We start from the raw sequence: 23425 nt of genomic DNA on the forward strand, positions 1-23425 counted from the left end.
AATTTCAACAATAAAAAATGACAACTATTTTTTATTCATTATCTAATGACTGCCATCATTGTTGCTATGCAATATTATAGCCAGTGTTATCCCATCAGCTTTCATTTGCCACTATGGGTGGTGACAGGCTGGGCTTGGTCATTTTTTGAGCATAATTATATTGAGCTTGAGTCAGTTTTGGACCCAAAACTGGGTGACATGGTTCAGTTCAGTCTCAGACAGAAAATTCTGTATTTGGGTTAGGATCAAAATGTTAGGCCTGATTAAAGAGCTAATGCTCATCTAAAGTAAAATGCTTTAATTAAAAAGAAAAATACTGAAAATATGGAATTTTTGAAGAGGTTCTTAAGAAGGCTGTTTTTCTGGAGGGAAACTTTTTTTTTTTTTTAGAAAGAAATATGTGAAACCATTCTGATGAATGCATGTTTAGAGAAAATACAGAATACATTTTTAATACATCTTTATTTTTCAATAACATCACCTTTGGGTACCACTATATTTTAGGTGCCCCTTGTATGTATATTTCTTTAACACAGGAGTGAGAAATATGGGTGAAAATGTGGGTACATTTTATGGTACATATTTCCAAGTGATGTCCCAAGTATTCAGCTTTGTGAGGAAAGACAAAAACAGAAAAGAAAAGCAAAACAAAACAAAAAAGAAAAGCAAAAGCAGTAAATCGTAACCTGAAACGGAGAACATTTTAATTCCATTTTGTTTTCTTAAAAATATATATTGTAACTGACAAACAGCTACACTTCTGCAGGCCTCTTCACAGTATGAACTTAAATGAATAACGATAAATTCATGGAACACTGTTTATCCTTGCGCCATGACGTCACGGTATACAGTCATGTGCAGATGTTCGAACATCCCCAGTTAAATTACATGTCTTGTTTATTTTCTCAGTAAAAATTAGTTCCTCTAACTGGAACAAACTCAAATTCTGCAAATTTTAGTGCATAACTTAATTTAATAATTTACATAATTTAACATATTGGAAAAAAATGAAATATAAAACAAAATGTGCGATAACTTTTAAACAGGCCACATTTTATTTTTCCTCCAACATGTTAAATTTAGTAAATAAACAGTAATAGTTCAATAAAATGTGCAGAAGTGTGTTCTCTGTAGAGGATGTGTACCCAAACTTTTGCATATGACTATAGCGGATAGAAAACGACAGATATCTAAATGAAGCTAAATCAATTCTTGATTGAGTCTGTCTACAGAAGAAAATATGCAATATGTAAATATATTCTGACTGTATGATGGCACAGCTGGCTCAAACAGGGAAGTACTGAGCTTTGTACATTTAACATTCAAAACAGAGAATGCATGTTTGCTGACAAAAATGTGTATGATCTCTTCACACATCTATGTTACCTTAATTGATGTGGTGATGTACTGTCTGTGCCTAGCTGTACACCTGCCTGTGGGTCTCTGTTTAGATCACAGGGTCACGGGAAGGTTAAACCACAGTTTGACGGCTAAACAGGTCGAGTGTGACGGCGCTGAGGAAAACTGGAATGCTCTTCTGATGGAACAGATGCAAATCCACCAACTCGGTCAACGTACGGGAGAAATCAGTCTCAAGAAGCTGCATACTTCCACTGCCTACTGGACCACTGGCCTAGAGAGGTGAAGAGAAGGGTCATATTTTCAATGTGTGATTAAGCATTGTAACAATTTTTGGCATTTCACCCTCTACAGAGCATAATAACATCAAAACATTCAGGGAATCTGGAAAACCTCGGCGAGGCTGAAAACCACAACTGAATGGCTGCAAACTGTGATCCTTCAGATGTGGCACTGCATTAAAATGCCGGCATGCTTCTGTGATGGATATCATCAGACCACCCTGGCTGTTACGAGCATAAAGTTTATAAGCCAGACTCTGCCATGGTAAAGTATTTGGTGTATCTGTATAGTCTGTGGAAGGCTCATTTATCTGAAACCAGCTGGTTTTTCATTATTTATATTATTAAAAACATTCATTTCAAACTTTAGTGACTCCAAACATCTTAATGGTAGTGTACGCTGGTATAAAATGGGGTTTATTGTGTGCTTCATACTGATTTAAATTAGTGACCAGTGCAGCTGAAGCTGATTCATCAGCTGTGCTGAAATCACAGCTCATTTTGATGAGGTTCCTGAATCAGACGCAGAGTAATTCGTAGTAAATTCCACTCAAATCTAAACAAAAAGTTTTGACATCTCAAAAGTTCTGCGTCCTTTAGAAATCCTACTAATACCTGCCACTGTGTTTGAGGACATGTTGGTTTGTTTTCCCCTTTCTTCCCTAAATCACATTCAAAGAAAGGTCAAATGAATTTTTTTTCCTCCTCATCAGAGAGGGACTTATTCAAATTGTGACCTTATCAATGTTTGTTTGCATATTCACCACCTCAAAAACGCGCTACGAACGGTATTTGACCTTTTACTTAACATCAGGTTTTTGTTGACAACGAAATCTTCCTCCACAAGTGGACAGAAGCGACTAAATGCCTGCGAGCCGAACATGTGAAATGCTGACGGAAAAGATTAAAGAACTAATTAAAGAGCACAGATGAGGTCTATGCAACAGCGCCTTAGCTCAAACCTTCACTGATCTGTCTGTAAGCACTTCTCATTTATAGGCAAGACTAAGTCAAGTAATATTTACCAATAGGTTATACAATGAAAGATTTTTTAAGATATGTTTGGAGTAGAGAAATCTTATTTGGTGGTTGCAAACACATTGAATAGCTGTTGTGAACAAGTTCATTTGTCTTACTGTAAAGAAAACACTAAGAATTAAAAAAGATTACTCCTCTTATTTAACAATAAAGGTTTTGACAGATAAATATAAAACCAAAATATATCATGACCAGATGGTGGTGGTGATTCAACTGCACCTTCTAACCAACTAGAAGTGATTATAATGATATTCAATAATGTATACATTATGTTTTTGACTTTCTCAAGCTGGTTTCCAACATACAAATAAAAAATAATAATAAATAAATACAGTTTATACAGTATATACAGTATGCCAAAGTTGGTCAACTCTGGTTAAATTATGAATGGAAGTCCTTATCCATAACACGGCTTTACTTAGGACTTGGCACAGCAAACAGAATGCAGGAGGGGAAAAGGCCCTCAGTCCAGCTCACGGCTCTTAATGCTAACTCCCTCCCTTTAGCTCTACACACAAGAGCTGGTCTTTTCTAGCCCCACCCTTCAGAATATGAGTCCACAGCAGAATAAACCCAGTAATAAATGCAGCCGAACTAACCCAAAATCAACGTGAAATCATGTCATGTTCAGCTACCTGACGCCAAATACTACTATTAAGTCCCATCAAGTCGATTCAGAGTCCTGGTGACCATATGGATGGTGTTTCTCCAGAATATCCTGACATCTGTTTGGGTCTTCAGGCTTCTGAATGGCTTGTTCATGATTCCTCTGAGTGTATCCATCCATCCATCTTGCAGCTGGTCATTCTTTTCCTCTTTTACCTTTAATTCTTTCAAGCATAATGGTCTTTTCCAGTGAAATGGTTCTTTTCAGAATACATCCAAACTAAGAGAGCTTCAGTTTGGCTATCTGAACTCTAAGTGTGAGGTGAGGCTTGATTGAGTCAAGGATCCACTTGCTTGTTTTCTTTCATCCCAAGTACTCCCAAAAGTCAATGCCAACACCAAAATTTAAAGGCGTTCATTAGATTTACATGCCTTAAATTCCACCAGTTTCTCTACAATTTCTGCATAATTCAATGCTTAATATGTAAACAAAGTCACTGAGAATGTTTTGTTCTACAAAAAGCTATGCCAGCTGTATATTTTAAACAAAAAAGATGTTTTGGCCAAAACAATGCAGTAGTTTCAGTTCATATGCTGCTTACTAAACTGTGATTGGTCAACTGGGGGCTTATAGCAGTGCTCACTTATACATAGGGTTCTTTTTAAGTATATATGAAGTATAATGCTAACTTACCGAGTCAGATTTTTTACACAGTGGCAGTGATAGAAATAATGACATGAAAGGTTTTGAGGCCTTTTGGAAAAGGTTTTTGGTCTCAAATGTATTTTGTTTAATTCATTAATGGTAGGGAGGTACATGCAGGGCATTGCAAGTTAAAAACAGTGGCCAAAGATCTTAAATAGTAAATAAAATGGCTATATATGTGTTCCGATCACCACCACTGTAAAGAAATCTGAGTTGTAAGTTCCTCTACAATGCACCATTTCACATTAAACCATGGTGAATGGCTTTTTTTACACCTCAACCATTGTATTATTTCTCCTTAAATAGAATAATGTTGCAGCCACTCACCCCCTAGACATACTATTTAATCAAATTTCTTCTGAGTTTGCACCTTCTGAAGCTCAGAAAAAGGGACTGAGAAGCTGTCATTGTATTGTCTGCTGGTTGGAGGTGTGAGAAGTGCTGTAATTGGCTGATGAGGCGAACTTGTAATTAGCCAACTGCTCTGTGCTCACAGCTGATACCGCCACACTTAATGCATCAGAGACATGGATAACAAAACTCACACACACACAAACTGGTATAATAAGACAGAAATAAATGCCTTTAAATTTGACTGTTACTGAGCAAAACTGCAACATCCTACTGTTTGAACACATGAGGCAGCCCATGATGAAACAGGCGAATTAAAAGATGTTCTTTAAACTTTCTTAAATTATTTAATAACACTGATACTTGTTTCTCCAATATTTTTTCCAAGAGCATTAGTACTGATTTGTGTTTAGGTTGTTAGTGAATATGGGGTAGCATAAATACACCGATCAGGCATAACATTATGACCACCTCCTTGTTTCTACGCTCATTGTCTATTTTATCAGCTCCACTTACTATATAGGTGCACTTTGTAGTTCTACAATTACAGACTGTAGTCCATCTGTTTCTCTGCATACTTTGTTAGCCCCCTTTTACCCTGTTCTTCAGTGGTCAGGACCCACTGTGCTGGTGTGTGTTGTGCTGGTACGAGTGGATCAGACACAACAGTGCTGCTAGATATTTTCTAGGGAAAAAAATTGAGGGAAAAAATGATGTCTATACACAGACACACATACTCCTAGTAGCTATGAGTGGTGCGTGGGAGGTCAAAGGCGATTACATGAATGTGCAATATAAAGTAGTCTGTGATTCACTGAAGTCAATCAGTGTTATGTATGATGTCAAACATTACACCAAATGAAGTGCCAAAACGGTAGTTGGGTCTTCCAATGTAACAATATCTTACAAATTCAGAAATTTTTAGGCACAACAACAAGTGTTTAGACTTAGACTTGAAATTATGATAACGTAGAATTAAGGAGGGTAAATACTGTGTTGGACCTCTAACACTGCTAAATTTGTGCATTATGATGAGACCAGATTTGCAACACATCATATTACATCACACTGTATTTAGTTCACAATTCTCCATACTCTGCTTCATTAAGTTCATTAAGCAATGGCATAGTTCATGACACAGTTTAATAGAATTAACGTCAGCTTTTTCAGTCCCTGCTTGTTTCAGAAAGACAAAGCCACATTTTGCATGAGTTACAACGGTGTGGATTCACAGTATGAGAGTGCAGGGAACTGTTTCCCATTGAAAATGTGTGGCATATTATGAAGCGCAATATAAAACAATGGACTGTTGAGCACCTGAAACGTTACATCAAGCAAGAACAGAAAAAAACAAACAACTCAGTTTCTCAGTGTCTAAGTGATTACTGAACGTCGTTAAAAAGAGAAGTGATGTAACAGTGGTAAACATGCCCTTGTCCCAACTTTTTTGGAAATTGTCACAGGCATCAAATTTTGAATATTTAGAATTTTATACAAAACAACAAAGTTAGTTAGCTGAAACAGCAAATATTGTGCTTTTGCACAGTTTGTAAATGAATACAGGTCAAAAAATATTTGCAAATCATTGCTGTCTGTTTTTATTTAAAAATTATCCTACTGTGCCATTTTTTGGATTTGGGTTTGTAGAAATAACTATAATTTTGAAGTTTTTATTTATTTATTTATTATTTTTTTTCATTGGTTAAGGCAGGTGTCGGCAACCCAAAGGTTGAGAAGAGCCACTTTGTTTTATATCCATTTTACCATCTTGGCTGTAAATATGTCTCGGTATGTGCTGATGTGCTAGTATAGGCTAAAAAATATAAACGAAAACGCAGACTTACTTTGCTCTGCTTTAAGCTTTAGCTCAGCTATAGCCGCTTTTCTCACATCTCTGTCAGGAAACCTTCCTGCAAAAGTAGAATAGTTTCTTGTAAAATGTCTCTCAACGTTCGACTTTTTGGGAGGCTGAAGTCGCTTCTCATTCACCAGCTTCTTGTTTGAATATTTCCGTTTCACCTTAAATGGTGCCTGAGGTGCCAGAATGTAACTGCTGCACCATTTCAGGTGGTACAGGACAATTTGAATAAGAAACTGACTTCAGCTTCGCGACTTTTTAAGTGTTTGACAGTTTCTCGTTGCAGATTAAACGCATCAGGAAACCAGCTGGAGTGATTATAAATGCAAACAAGTCCATTTGTTTCCAAATTATCAATGTCTTAAATCTTTCTCTTTGTCATTTTGTTAGCTACTAGCTAGGCAGGACTGTTTTCTGCGTTTCTATATGACCAGCAGTCTGCACACCAATCTTCAGGGTTAAAGGTCAGTGAATCAGCAGTTATAGGCTACATCAAATCCAGCATTCAAGACCATTTATTCCTAAAACTTTTAGAACGATCAGCAGAGCTTTATTTTACTGCAAAGGATGATTTCCTTTATTTTTACCTAAAAATCTACTTCTGCTGTGGAGCCGCAACTGGGCAGTAAAAGAGCTGCATGTTGCCGATTTTTAGGTTAAGGGAATACCCTGGACACTGTTCTATGAATGCGAACCTTAACTACTTAAGTCCGGTGGATTTCAGGTTGGCACTGTCTTTTAACAAAACTCTCACTTACTTCTGTCTTCAGTTTGAGCCTAATTTAAAGCCCCTATAACTTGGTGCCCAGCGGAGAGAGACATAAATGAACTCAGATGAACTTGACACATCTGATCCATTACATTCATCACTGGAGCAAGTCAGCGTGGATACAGTACAATAGCTGTTATTAAAGCAGCGTGAAGTCTGCTGGAAAGCATTAGCAGTAATTGGGTAGTGCAAAGGGGTTTGACTCCACATTTAACGTTTATATTAAGCAGTTTTTGATAATTCTGCATGTCTTTTCCCTCTGGAAATGCATAGGAAACTAAGAAAGGGTTGACTTGTCCAGGTTGATAATCTCAGTATTGTAATTATTATAATCAAAATTAATTCTAGTGTCACAGGCCCAATTTTCTAATAATCAAAACCAGAACTGACTCAATATGCTTGAAGAACTGCTCATTTCATATGTGTTGTTATTGTTATTCACATAGACATACCAAATATGCATAAAGCATAATATTCCTTTAACTCATTAGCTTGAAACCAATCAAAACTATATCACGTTCCAGTTCAGTTAGTGAAAAATAAAAGCCCTTGTGCCTTCCTGTCTCATTAGAGAATCCATGTGGCGTGAAGAGAATGCTATGCTAACACTTTTCAGAATGAGCTCCAGTTATGGGACTGAACAGAGGACAGCTTTTTTTTTTAACAGGTGTATTTCTTTCTTTTAAATAAAGGGACTATAAAAAATGTAACTGAACAATCAGAAATATGCAAATGCAAAACAGAAACGCTCTCATTTAAATGCAGATTTTGACATTTTGGCTTTGAGGGACAGTAAAATCACCATTTAAAAAAAGGGTGTCTGAATCATTTTTTTTTCTATTCTAGTTGCACAGAGATTGCAGACATGAGCATCAGGCCTCACGTTGGGCATGTGTTATTTTGAACTTTCAAGCATCTGGACTTCTCTGCTTCTCAATTGAATACTGTGCGATTCTACAGCTTTTTAAAGCCTGTTCTAAAAAACAGTTGGGACAGTTGAAAAAATTGAAATAAAAACACAGCAATGATTTGCAAATCCTCCGACTTGTATTTAACTGAAAACGGTACAAAGTCACTTAATTATTTTTAACTTTACTGTTTTTCTGTGTATATATGCTTATTCTAAATTTAATGACTGGAACATGTTTCAAAAAAGTTGGGATGTCTACCACTATTTTACATCACCTTCCCTTTTAACAGCGTTCAGTAATCATGTGGGAATTGAGGACACCAATTGTTGTAGCTGTGAAAGTGGACTTTATTTCAAATTCAGGTTCTCCGTCATCGCATATTGCACTTCATCATGTACCATGTGTTTTTAGAGGGAGACAGGTCTGGACTGCACTCTCTTACTACCAAAGCCACACTACTGTAACACATGTCAAATCTGGCTCAGCACTGTCTTGCTGAAACAAGCATGGACATCCCTGAAAAAGACGTTGTCTAGATGGCAGCATATGTTGCTCCAAAATGCCCATGAAGCCCTCAGCATTATGAGGGCCGTCACAGATGTGCCAGCTTCCCGTGCCAGCTACGAACTCTGTTCCCAGGTATTCCCAAGCCCGTGTACTTTCTGGAACTTATAACCCTTCATTCTTTGCAATTGTGCATTGAGAAATGCTGTTCATATACTGTTCAACTATTCGCTCATGCATTTGTTTGCAAAAAGATGACAAAATAGCGGCTGAGCCTTTTGTGAATACTCCATTTATCCCCAATCATGGTAGCATCACCTGTGGAAAGTTCTAAAACAAGTTAATTAATTATTTCACAAATGTCCCAGCTTTTTTGGAATATGTTACATGCATTGAATTTGGAATTAGTGAATATTCACAAAAATCAATAAAGTTGATAAAGTAAAAAAGTAAATCTCTTTTTTGTGCTGTTTTCAATTAAAAACAAAGCACTGCTTTCTGTTTTTATTTGCATTTTACCTACTGTCCCAACATTTTTGGAACAAAACCTCTCCCTTAACGCATACTCATAATGGCCTCCAGAATTTGGCAAAAAGTCGCTTCTTGCTATTTAACCATTATGAAATATTTGAAACACACGGATCCTATCCACGTTCCGTTCACTTTCATAGCTACCGCTACAAAACGTTAGAAAAAAAATCATTTTAAAGAGAAATCGTAGTGCACAATGCAGTTTATGTTACATCACATGGAGTTTACATGTAGTTTAATCAAAGCTCTTGGCAGAAAGTTCACTTAAATTGCTTTACTACTGCCAACTAGATAAGCTACCTTAGATCTTTAAATCTCATTGAAGGAATTATATGTTGAACCAAGCCTTCAAAGCTGGGAGACGATCCGGTCTTGGACACCAACTGTAAGGCAGGGCGAGATTAAAAGAAAACTACACCTGGTCTATCAATAACAGTATGATTTTTCACAGGCATGCAAAATAAATCTGTTCGAGTTAAAAATTTACTTTGAATACAGGTATTTTAACAAAACCTGATAGGCTTCAATAGCTTATTAAATTGAGTAGGAGGTAGAAATTTTCACCAATATTCTGAAAAGCCAAGGTCGCAGCAGTTGCTATGGAAGAACACGTTTCCGAGTAAAGTATGTACAGGTCAATTAATGGTGACTGCAAGCCATGTTCACAATACAGAAGTTCTGTCCACGTCAGCAATTACATCAAGCTTATTATGAGCTTTTTTGTGAAGAACGCATTCAAAACTGGTAGTAGTGACTCAATCAAGATACATGTGACTGCAAACAAATGGGTTTTGGCCTTGACTATTCAAATGTTGTATTAAATAATGAAATTAACCAACAGCCCAGCATCCATATTGCAGCACTTCCTACAGTGAAAAAAAGAACTATACGGACGATAAACATTCATTTCACGTGTGCAGCACTGCTCTCAAGGTAACCTTACATACAAGGAACCATGATATGAAGCAGCTGTTGAGACAATCTTTGAATTTGTGTAATGATTTTTATTTTAAGTCTCTACTGGGACACTGCTTTAACGCCAGTGATATGCCATGGAATAAATATTTATCGATACAAAAGGCCTTACAAGAAAACTCTCTCCTCAAGACACAGCGACGCACACACACACAATCCTCTTCATACTTTGCTATGACGGCTGACATATGCTTTGCTGAACGGAGAGTGCGCGAGAGGGAATACAAGAAGCAAAGGACAGAAATGTCATCAAGTATTACACTCAAACTCTCTGAAGGAAGCCTCGCTCTCTGTGATGCGACTGATGTGCCAGACAGACGATGTCTTCTCGTTTCTCATTGAGGCATTTGTTTTTAGTGGACTCGGGCTGCGGTCTGCCTTGGCAGTAGTCTCTGGAGATTACATCAAAGATCTACCCATTTGAAACCGCATTACTCGTCAGTCAAAACACATACATAAATGCAGTCGTGATCGGATGAATGACCTTAAATTAAGACTGATATTTTTCTCTCACGGTTTAGTTTCAGCAGAGGCCTCAACCGTTAAGTATAAACTCCAAGGTATCAAAATTTGTGTAGACAGTGGCCATCACTTGTATTTTTCATTTTCAGTCAAGGCAGCCATAAAGTTCTTCATTTATTCAGTGTCAGAAAAAAGCCTCAATAACTAAATACATCATTTTATCATTTATCCTCATTACAGCTTGCATCCTTTCAGGAGACTTGCTTTCATTTTTTTCAGAGATGATGTGCATGGACATTTTTCCACACCTCCAAAGTTCAGTCTTAGAAATTACTTGCATTGTCTGCTTTATTTCCATTTTCTCAGTCTTTTAATAGTTTGGTTGAACTTTGGAAACTGATTGTCTCAAATTATGAGACATTGTGAATGGAAAATATATTAATGACAGGTGGCCTCATTTTTGTACTGTATATTACATACACTCACCGGCGCTGTTATATGGAATATCCTAATACTGAGCAGGACTTCCCTCCCCCTTTACTCTCAGAATGGCCTGAATTCTTTGTGGCATGGATTCAACAAAGTGCTGGAAACATTCCTTAGAGATACGGGTCCATGTTGACATGACTGCATCACATTATTGCTGCAGATTTTTCATGCTGTTAGTCTCCTGATCTGTCACATCCCACAAGATGCCTTACTGAATCCGTACCTGGTGGCTGTGGAGGCCACTGAAGTACACTAAACTCACTGTCATTTTCATGGAACCACTTAGAGATTAGAAGACGGGTAAATTGTGGCCATAAAGTGATGCACAAGCAGTGGCATTCTAGCTATGCTCGATTAGAATTAAGTGGTCCACTGTGTGCCAATAAAAATCATTCTCCACACCATCACTATACACCAACTATTCTACTTTTTAGCCCTGAAAAATCCATACAAGTCACAGCTGGATGTTGTGGTTTATAGCTGGGTTACTGTTCCATGCTGAAGCATGGCCTTTTTGGCAATCGACTGTACCTGAGCAGACAATGTTTCAAGGTTTGTCTGTTCATTCAAAACTGTGCAATAGGAATAGTTCAACACTATAAATACGGTTTCTTTGAGGCACTTAAATCATGATTCAGAGAGCTAGTGCTGTGCCTTTAACTGAATTGAACTGTTCACGTGTTTACATGCCAGAAAAAAATGGTCACAAAGTTCAAGCTAATTATACTTCTGTGCAAACAGAAAACATTCAACAACTAAACATTTATAATTATATATAAATAAATATAAAATTTTCAGTACTTAGTGTATCCACAATTTATCTTTATTACAATTTTAATTCTTTTCCAAGCAGCTTGCTTTCAGTTTTCCAAAGAGATCTGTAGAGATACATCCAAAGTTCAGTCTTAGAAGCTGGTTACATTTTCTCATATTGTAATTTCTTTTTTTTTTAAATTGTAAATTGTTTTTTGGACTCTGGTTTTAGAAACTCCTGTTGTTTTCACTTTGACCTTCCCCTTACTTATGCAATGATTTATCTTATAGCCAATCTCCTCGGAAGTCTCTCCTGAAAAATAAACAACTTGTACTTAATTGACGTTTTGACTGGAGATGACAAATGTAAGGTAGTCTCTGACTTTCACACAGTACTGTATATTATATACACTCACCAACCATTTTACTAGGAACATCATTCTAATTCTTGGTAAGACCCAGTTTGCTGTCAGAAAAGCTTTAATTCTTTGAGCCATGGATTCAAAAAGGTGCCAGAAACATTTCTGGGCCTTCAGCAGGACTGATGTTTACAAGCCAACATTCAAATGTTAACATCTAAACTAAATAAACCTTTCAGAATCTGAAATGTTTAATTGTTTCTGTATGAATGTTTGTCCACAGATGTTTAATCAGCATCTCTAATGAGACAAAGACTAAACTAAAGCAAATGGCAACTTTTTTGCATTTTTATGAATTCCATTTTCTACTATTACACACACTGTGCTATAAACAATTGTTTTTTTTCCTCACTTTAATTATCAACCAGATGCAAAAAGGCACTACTTTGTTGAAAAAAGGCCCAGAACTCAATTTGTCACAGCTATTTAGTTCTACAGTACATTTCCTCCAACACTTTTGTTCAATTTGAAAGAAAGTTCTCCAACACTTCATAGACTTTAAACTAAGTCCTTCCACTCCCTCTCCCTTATTAGCTATTAGCCACAGTCCAGATAACAGACGAGGAGTGGGGAGGTCTGAAAGCTATTAAGATCCATTTTAATCTTCATGCACTTCATTTTATTTGCCCTTTTCTCAATACATAAGACAGCTGGAACTGAATCTCTACTAGCAAAGAGCCAAGAAAGGAATGATTAAGACAGAGTGTGTGAGAGTATGCATGTGACTGTGAGGCTAAAACACTGCAAAACATGCTTAAATGCACATTCAGGCCACACAACTTCCTCAGGATGGATTTTGATGGACATAATTATGTGCAAAAAAAAGCCTCTGGGCAAAGTGCTATACTGCACTATTGATAAATGCTCACAATTTGTTTAATGCACCAAAAACTAGAGGTTCAAACAGAGCTGTTCTAACACCAAAAGCTACTTGAAAATTAAATCCACTCACTGGATGTATACAATTTGGTGGAGCCAAAGTTAATGCCAAAACATTTTACCTTTTTATTTTTCATACGCTGTTGCTGGGACTCTGTGGCCGTTACTGAATTATCGAAAGCAATAAATACATTCAGATAAGGCTTATTTTCTCTGATTACATTGTTGTAATAAATATGATAATTCCAAAACAGTTGGTTCAGTAGGTAAAATGCAAATAAAAACAGAAAGCAGTGACTTGTAAATCTACTGTGACCTGAAATGTGGAACAAACACTTTTTTAACAGGTGATGTAATCATGCTTGGGTATAAAAACTGAATCCAGGAAAGGCCTATTACTTTATGAGCAATTCAACTGTTCAAAGTTATTGCTCCTCAGTCAGTGATTGCAAGGGTTTTAGGTATTTCACACTCTACAGTGGATAATATCATCAAAACATTCAGGGAATCTGCAGAAATCTCTGTGCATAAAGGACAAGGCCAAAAACCATAATTGACTGCCTGTAACCTTCGACTTGGTTAAAAATCAGCATGCTTCTGTGATGGACATTACTACATGGGTTTTACTTTACTTAGTATTTACAATACTTTGACAAACCGCTGCCAAGAAAGTCTTTCAGTCACTGTGGATAAATGCAAGTTAAGTCTGTACTATGAACAGTGGAAGTAATGTCAACAGCATCCAGAAACGCTGCCAACTTCTTTGGGTTTGAGCTCATCTGAAATTGACTGAAGCAAAACCTGTATTGTGATCTGACGAGTCAATGTTTCAGATTATTTATGGAAATAATTCACATTGTGGTCTTGAAAGAAGAAAAGACTATCCAGATTGTTACCAGCTTAAAATTCAAAAGCCAAGGTCTGCCATGGTTTTAGGGAGGGGATTAGTGGGTAACTTGCACATCTGTGAAGGCAATGCTAAACACATTTTGAGCAACATATGCTGTTTTCTAGACAATGTCTTTTTAAGGGACATCGATTCTTATTTCAACATGACAAAGCCAAGCCAGATTCTGCATGTGCTTCAACAGCATGGCTGTGTAATCAGTGCTAGACTGGCCTGATAGGTACTTCAGAACTGTCTCCCATTGAAAATGTGTGTCTTATTGAGCTCAAAATACGACAACAGAGGTCCTGTATTGCTGCACAGCTGAAAACTTGTACAATAGAAAAATGACAAAAAATTCCACTTTCAAAACTGTATCAGTTTAAGTTCAATTATTAAGTGTTGTTCAAAGGAAAGGTGAGGAAACACAGTGCTCCTGTCTCAACTTTTTTGGTTGTAGGTTTTAAATTTGGAAAGTAAAACTAAATATTGTGGTTTTGTAGTGTTATCTATATATATATTATAATTTAGAACAGGGTTTATAGAGATAAATAATGAGATTATTTTTTCCAAGAGCAAGTTCTCATTACAGTTTTAAAGGGAAGTAATTAGTCATTTGTAATGGATTACATTTTTTGAGGCAACTATGCTGGCAAGTATAAATCTAACCAGGTCATTTCTGGAAGGACAATGCCTTTTTAAGCTAACTTGGAGCCAAATAGTCTACTTTTTGTGCATTTACAGAGCTTACAAACCTTCCAAAGTATGTGATATGATGCACTGCATCAGAGATAATTAGATCATTTGCTCTTTTTCTCTCTGCATGATGCACAGTTAATTTCAGGGTGTAATCAGCAGCTCCATTAGATGTAGTAATCATCTCCTGATTGGGTGACGGCAAATGCCAAAGCTCAGAATGCTCAAACACCTTCTGTTTCTGCGGCAGAAATCATGTTCTGTATCTAGCAAAGTTAGCAACCGACTGGGTTTGATCCTCTAAATACAACACTTTGCAAAAGTCAGAGACCACCCTTTTACATATTTAATAACCAGTCAAGTCAGCCATTAATATGGAGTTATCTATTTTTAGCTGGAATATTTTAACGAAAATTACAGAAAATCTCCAACACTAAGCATAATGTCAAATCTATCCATATTTTTGTCCACCCGACTTGCACTTTAACTCTTTCATCCTTCCGATCCTAAAACCATTTAAAACCAAATTACTGTTGTGCCCTTCCAACAAAACCTGTTCTCAAAGGAGTCACTGACAATATGTTTGCCAAACTCTCTTCAGCTGCCTTGCAAATTTCTTCCTCATGTGCAGATAAAACTGCAAATTCAGATATTTCTGAGAAAACTGAGAGCTTCCAAAACTTGAGTTCAAGAACTATTAAAAGATATAGAGAAAATGGGATTCCTAACAGCCATGCAAGGCCTGGTAAGCTGTCACCATCAGATAAACAGTACTTAAAGCTTTTATCTTTGAGAAATAGAAGAAAATAAAGCTTCTCTCTTGAAAAAACCTAGAGTCTGAAAGGATGTGTAGCTGTCAGGAAGCCCTCACTGAGAAAAGGGAGTAGAGAAAAAAAATATGAGAACATTTGCACTAGAACACCGAAACTGGACATCTAATATGTTGCCCCTGCAGAATTCTATGAAAAGTGAAAGGAAGTCTCCTGAAAAGAATGAAAGCTGTAGTAAAGGAAAATCAGTGGGCACACTTAATGCTGAAAAAACGGACACTGTAATTAGCTGTTGAGGCTTCTGTGTAATTTTCTGTTAAATATACGTTTTGTCCTTTTATACTGACAGTGTAAAATTAATAAGTTGAATTTAATGGCTGTTCTGACTGAAAATTAGATGACTTCTGCGTTGTACTGTAGTTTGTAACCATTTTAGCAGATTTAAAAGATATTTAATGTGCTTTAGGGTCTTTTTATGTCAGTATATCTAGTTTTCAATTAGATTTTTATTCAATGTCCTCTGAGTTTTTCTAGAGGTTTGATTTATTGAGGACTACTTGAGAGCCCCACATGAAGTCTAGTTCCTTATCTCATCGAACACACCTCTCTAATCAAGTCAGTGGCAAAGAAAACCTCCCAAGGAGCAAGACAAAGAAACCTCGAGAGAAACCAAGATTCAAAAGGAATGTGAATAGAGGACAGGATTTTACAATTAATTTACAATACTGAATACAGAGAAAAACGTTCTAATATTCGAAATTTCAGGTACTTATTTATTATGAGGAGCAGGTGTGTTATATTAAGATTGGACTGCATCTCCTTTTTAATCTCTGTTTATATATTTCCCCCCCAATCCACGCTGCTATCTGAGTACTTAATCATGATTATGAAGCAATCTGGTGTATTTCTATTAGATCACACACATACATACATCTGTCATGAATAGTACAGCGCTTTCATGATCAAAGTGACCTTATGCTAAATCATGCAGGGAACAAAGAGCTTTTTATGAAAAACTGTACCAATCCCTGCAAAGCTGTACCACCATGGAGCCCCTCAATAAAAGAAGGAAACAGAGCAAAGAGCTACACAAAGAACCCTTTTGGTGCCTTTGTACGGGTTCAAGTGAAAAGCAAGACAGGTGGTGGTGTGAAGATATTAACAGAACGTAAATTAACAATGTAAAACAGAAGAAATGCTTCTCTGAATTACAATATTACCACTGAAAATCCCATTTAGCTTAGGCTCAACTCTGTGGTCAGGTTCAATATGTTGAGGACTATCACAAAGACAACGCAATAAGCACAAAAGAAATGCAGCAAGCTAGAGAGGAAAGCCGCAGCGGAGCAGACCGAGAAAACCACCACTGCGCTTAATTATTACTCTTTTTAATTGTGACTATTGATTATTTTCTCCGCCTTGATCCCTATAGGGATGAGCTCAGCAGGGAAAGAGTCTGATTGCGCTGGAGAGGCTTCTGATTGCAACCCAAATGGAAAACGCTGCCGGAAAAAGCAATCAGAGTAAAGGCACCATATGGCCTATCAATGACAGACTTAAGTAAGAGGAGACAGGGAGTAAAAAACATTTTTAAGGTCTGGAAGATGACTGGATGATGGGTAATGCTTGAGAACCATGACTAGGCTATTGGGTCAAGAAGTGAGAACAAGTGAGAGGACTAGGATTCGGATCTCAATCAGCTTTGTTAACAATCATGTTCAAGGCCAATTAAGAAGCAGCTCTGAAGACCAACCTGCTAATTCTATTTCAACCCAGCTGAAAAAGGAAACTTTTGGACGTCTGTCATTGTTGTGTATCACTATTGTAGTGCAGGGATGGGAAAATTTCCTATTTATGATGTTAGTGACCCAAACCACGACAGCCAGATCCCACTTTTTTCCCCCCAAACACAAATACTGATATTTCAGTTTGAGTGTCTGCCAATGCCTGTGCAACATTTTTTCTTTAAATTGAGATTTTTAATTAAAGTAGAGTAGTACTTTATTGTATTTATTGTATTTATATATATGGTATTAAAGGCATCACACAATGTGAGAGTTTCAGGCTAGATTTGCTACAAGACTGAATAAGATCCATTTATTTTTTCCTCCTCTAATATCTGATGCATCTGCTGATGTCTGATCGGTTCCATCTTTAGTTTAAAAAACTTTCTTTCCACTTGGTGGGGATATTACTGAAATATATGTGGCTCAAGTTTTTCCTCAATCTTTCAGGAGTGAGACATTTATGTTGCTAATTTTTGGGCATTTATTTTAAGAGGAATTGAGAGAAAGTGAAATATCCAGCAAATGTTTAACCCACTATAGTGCAGCACTCACTATACTGCGCTGCCTGTAAAGCAAAAAAAAAAGTACATTTTTGGAGAAATGAACAGCCAATAGCATGTTTGAAATAATATTCGGGGCTTCTTTGCTTAATTTCTTTATTATTTATTGTGCAGAAGTGTTGCATAAAAGCAACAGAACACTCTAGATTGTGTGTTATCATGAATAACACTCTCCCTCGTGTTCTAATGCTTAACTGCAGTTAATGCTGGCTTTTGCAATGCTGATATCTCTTAGGACAAGACATGATCAGATTTATTCTTTTTCTTCCTCTCTGATATCTAATTAAGCAGTTTCTGCTGCTATCGCCCCAATACTGAAACCTAGTGTTGGATTGGTAACAGCTCTAGTTCTCAGTATTGCAGTATTGTTAAAATATATTAAAATGTTTAAAAAGCACCAATACACAAGTTTGTTTACATGCACTCAATAATCCGATCATAATCAGATTTATGCAGTTATCTGATTATTCAAATGGTCATGTAATCCGTTTAAGAAATCCAATAAAGAGAGCTGGTTTTTAGCACAGTAATCAGATTTCTCAGTGCATGTGAACTCTTACTCTGATTTCTTTCGGATTTCTCAGCTTGCGAATGTGTGGAACAGACTGCAGTCCTGGAAAATAAGCAAGCGGCAACGCCGCGATTTGGCAGCAAAACACTTCGAGTGGCGCTGAAACAGACTACATTCTCTTCTCGTTGAAATGAAGGCTTTAAATATTCTTCATCTTCTAGATGACACATGTTCATATTTTCAGGTAAAGTGGCACGATGTTTTAAAAAAAAATGCCACGGCATGAAATTTGGGTTTTACATTACCTTTACATCACGTCTTCTTCTGTGAGTTTATTGGCTGCTTGCGAAGCCGAAATCCGATTACTGTCTGACTCATGTAGACCCAGAGTTTTCCTATTATCTGATTACCCAAGTGCATATAAATGCGTTGATCAGATTACTGATAAAATTTTCCACAGTTATCAGATTATTAAGTGCATGTAAATGCACTCAATGAAATAATCTTACCACAGATATTATTTTGATAGACTTTGTAAAGAACCTCTAGAACAGTGGTCGCCAACCTTGGTCCTGGAGATCTACCTTCCTGCAGAGTCTAGTTTCAACCAGAACCTGACACACCTGCTCCAGCTAATTAACTTCTTCACAAGTCTCTGATTGGCTGGATCAGAAGCATGAGTGTTAGGTGAGGGGGAGGGTTGCATGGTAGATGCAGGCTGGAACTAACTCTGCAGGAAAGTAGGCAATATAAACATGTGTTGTGCGGCCAGTGATGTTCTTTTTAGAAAGACTGTAGCAGTAAGCAAGGGGTGCCAAAGTCCGGTCTTATTGATGTGCCACCCTGGAGAGAATAATCCTATTAGTGGGGCAAAACCTACATCACTGAAATGAACGCTGCGCTGATCATTGGGCTTACAAGGATGGCTTTTAAGAAGGAGATGTTATACATTAATTGTATTGGATTATCATTTACCTTACTTAGGTTTCATTCCATCTACCCAACGGCAATTTAACAGCTTAAAGTTTGCAGCGGTGCTTAAACCTACTAGTTTCACCAACGACATACTGTATTAAAAATACAGTTCCAGGAGAAAATAATCAGTTCTGTATGTGGTAAAGGTATGTAGCACTTCTGGGAATAGGGATGTCTTTGTGTCTGCCATTAAAAAAAGAAGCACTTGCCATGATTTGTTAAAATGTTGACATTTTAGCTTGTGCACGCACAGATTCTTTTAGTGTGAGAGAACGAAATCTCCACGTTGATTGATTGATGCTTCTTCCCACTACTTTTCCATCCATTTAAGCTGCAACGCTTTGCTTGTGCATTTCAAGATTCCATTAGCAGGTCCTGAATAGCAGCCATTCTCTATAATAATGCAGGTGATTCTAATAAGGAAGAATGAAGTTTCAAGGAGTCATAAGGCTCCATCTGTTAAACTGCCCTCAAAGTGAATTTAAAAACACTTCTAGTCTTCAAAGGGCCATTTTTCACAAAACTGTTTATTGAAAAATATGAGCAAAACTGCAGACTACCTGGATATGAATAGCTCACAAACACAATACTGTAGGTAGGCACACTTTCTGAGTGCAGGCAGGGATACAAAAGACATTAAAGCTGGCACTGGCCACTTAAACCACCAAGAGAGTAAACCTTCTGAGCAAAACTATTAAATATGCAGCAAAAAATAGCTGTTTTCATTTATTCCAACCATCTAACTAACTGTCTTAAGTGTATACAGTGTCATTAGCATTGTCAATAGCTTGTGTATTTACAGTTAACAATCAACACCACTGTATAAAATCTGTTATTTGATGTTTTAACATATGGAATCGTACACATGAGGTAGGACCATCCAAATCAGCTTGATTTAAGCCACCGTCAACACAAGTAAACGTTTCTTTGAGTGCCTCCATACCTAGGAAAAAACGCAAAAACTCTTTGCCACAGAATCTGATTGAATATTTACTGCCAAAGCAATATGCAATGGATTAATAATACCTGGAGTTATTTCTATGGGTTATTTTAAAGTAGGTAAAAGGCACTGAAATCATTCCAGATGCGAGAGCCATAAACATTGTGGATACAGTGAATTTGGAAAGGACTAAAATCAGGAATTATATTACCCCACTTCCCCATGTAAAAGTAATCCCTTCTGAATGGTACTATAGCAAAATCATGCGGCCAGCCATACAAGACCAGGCTTCTATCTCTTTGAATGGGTAGAGACCTATAAACCCAAACTAAAAGCCACATTAACATTTCAAGAACATATTTGAAACCAGTGCTAAAATCTGACAAAATGCTCATATGGTTGGTAACTTTTCAAATAATGCACAAAAAACAGATTTATTCAGGTTGTTGTGATTACTGCACATGCACCTAACCCCAAAACAAGCGAGGGTTTTTCCCTCAAAACTCACACCGCTAGCTGGTACATGACTAGCAAACACAGCTTTAAACAGTTGTACACACATAACATCATAACATTTTTAAATAAAACACAAAAAAGTTTACTTAATTTCAGAAAATGTGTTTCATTAATGACAGTTCTTAAATGTTACATATTGATTTTCACACTTCAATTCAATGAGATCTAACTGCTCACCATGTGGTCATGAGGGACGGGGATGCAGTCTCACTGCTCTAAAATGTAGGGACGTGGCTAAAAATAAGGCTCCACCTACAGACTAAAACTCTGTGTTTCGGTAATGACATGAAAACGTGGGATAGCATTTTTAAAATAAAGTTTTATTTAAGTAATAAAATAATGATAGATCTAAATCTTTCTACTTGACTACAACCAAAAAGTTTCAAAACCTTAAAAAACAATTAAAACAATTTTCTGCATATATTTCACTTACTACTATCTCTGTTAATGTCCTAAGTTTAAATAGATCATAACATAATCCTTGTAAGGTCTAAATCCTTTTTTTTTTTTTAAATAGATTTTTATTTACAGTGAGACCGCAGTTTGAACAGTTTGAACTAATTCGGTAGAAATGACCATATCAGTATTACGCCACGACCGATATATTGGTTGGCTGCTAAAATTGCTCAATATTAAAGGTCCAAGGATTTATAAATATCAGCAAAAATCCAACAGATTACAATAACAATTTCTAAATTGCTTATTTCAGTGGTAAAAATGAGCCCACTCAATAACTAGAATGCTACAATTTATGCAGAAAATGCATAAATACGAAACAAAAACTGGAGGTTCTGGAGACAGAATAAAGAATACTGCATCCTACAGTAAAATGACATCTGAAGTTGTGAGGGAAAGAGGACTGTTAGTGCGAGATGAATGAATAGGTGTATGTGTGAGAGAGAGAGAGAGAAACTCAAGGTTAATAAATATTGACAGAAAATTATCTTTAGCAGCAGGGTCGCAGGTGGCCTCAGCGGGCCTGATTTGACACACTCACATCAAAAACACACGCATGAAGCAGCGAGCCAGGCTCCCGCATTCATTTCATTGAGTAAAGCTCAGACAGGTGTCCAATGAGCTTTTATCTTTAGAAAAGAGGTTAGAAGAATCATTTCATAAAACTCAAACCTGCAAAATATTCAACTTATATAAATGTAGTAAATCAACCCAGACGTGCTTGGGGTCTGACGTTTCTTTTGGTCTTCCATTGCAGCTACAGTGTGGGGGTGGATGACATGGCAAACCGTATCTTGATACTAAAAGACATGTTCACGACGCACGACATGCACCGTGATATAAAACCAAAATCACTCATACTACATTTAAAAATAGTACAGAAGACTGTTTTCAATGTTTCAAACCTAATCAAACAAGTCTGATTAAGCACTCTTTCTAACACAAAGAGGGGTTTAAGTCAGTGACTCAGTCTCGTCTATAACTGATATGTGACTCAACTTGAACTCAAGAGTAAATTAAAGCCGCCAACCTTGATGCAGTAGTTTGTAACTTTGCAAATCAGTTTTGTGCACTCATTACTGCAAACACCTTCTCCTGCAGCGTGTTTCGGTGTCAGGTATGAGCCTTTCTTTGTAAACTGACTGTAGGGCTGTCTGATCGATAGTCGGGATGTTCATGGGTACTCGAGTACTCGGTCCACCATTTGGGCCACCGGTATCCGAAAACACAAAACATGACTTGGGTATTTGTTACGTTTCATCAGTGGAAGACAGAGAAAATATATATGGTAACAAAACAATATATGAAATGTGAAACAATGAATATATGTTTCTCAGACAACTAACATGTTGCCACATTGTCCACTGAGGAGAAAGTATCTCGCAGAAGAGTCATAAACTCAGACTTGAACCCCAAAGACTCGAGACGAGACTCAGACTCGAACCACAAAGACTCGAGTTGAGACTCAGACTCGAACCACCCAGACATGAGACTCAACTCAGACTCGAACCACAGAGACACGGGACTCAACTCAGACTCGAACCCCAAAGACTCCATACTCAACTCAGACTTGAACCCCAGATACTCAAGACTCAACTCTGACTCAAACCGCAAAGACTCAAGACTCAATTCTGACTCGAACCCCAAAGACTCAAGACTCAACTTAGACTCGAACCCCAAAGACTCGAGACTCAACTCAGCATCGAACCCCAAAGACTCGAGACTCAACTCAGCATCGAACCACAAAGACTCGAGACTCAACTCAGACTCAAACCCCAAAGACTCGAGACTCAACTCAGACTCAAACCCCAAAGACTCGAGACTCAACTCAGACTCGAACCCCAAAGACTCGAGACTCAACTCAGACTCGAACCCCAAAGACTCGAGACTCAACTCAGACTCAAACCCCAAAGAATCGAGATTTAACTCTGGCCCGAACCCCAAAGACTCGAGGCTCAATTCAGACTCAAATCCTAGAGACTTTAAGCTGATGATATTCACAGTAAGCTCAGATGATCATATTGTGTAATTTATCACAATAATGATAATTCAAACAGCCTTGCTTATGCGGTTTCTGACACTCAAAATATTGTCATTCTTTCACAAAGTTATTTTAACAGTCATTTTATGTTTTATATTTTAAAAAAGCAGCAATGAAACATGGCAAAAAACCTTTAATCCTTTCACTGCACTGTGTGTTTGCACATATAGAATTATGTGGTAGGCCCATTTGTTAGTTGATGCTGCATAATAACAAAGGTGCCTACAAAGCTATGCTTACATTCATATTCATGAACCTAATTAAAACGAGTGCGTATTTGCCTCATCTGCATGAATACAACACAGATTAGCATCACGATCAGTGGGGAATACTGTACCTGTGCCAGGCCTGCTGAGATTAGCCCAATTATCAACTCAGAGACAGCATTAAAAATGT

At 37.2% G+C, this 23425-nt stretch overlaps 1 protein-coding gene across 2 annotated transcripts in view; it reads right to left on the reverse strand.

Annotated features, from left to right (window-relative positions):
* Positions 1–445: 445 nt before the first annotated feature.
* mad1l1 (mitotic arrest deficient 1 like 1) overlaps positions 446–23425 on the reverse strand; it is a 115736-nt gene continuing 92756 nt past the window's right edge. For both annotated transcript variants that reach the window (XM_036557708.1, XM_036557709.1), the window contains exon 18: positions 446–1633. In XM_036557708.1, coding sequence (XP_036413601.1) covers positions 1472–1633 — 162 coding nt within the window. In that variant the 3' untranslated portion in view covers positions 446–1471. The remainder of the gene's footprint in view (positions 1634–23425) is intronic.

The sequence above is a fragment of the Colossoma macropomum genome, unplaced genomic scaffold (assembly GCF_904425465.1).
Source record: "Colossoma macropomum unplaced genomic scaffold, Colossoma_macropomum, whole genome shotgun sequence".
NCBI lineage: Eukaryota > Metazoa > Chordata > Actinopteri > Characiformes > Serrasalmidae > Colossoma > Colossoma macropomum.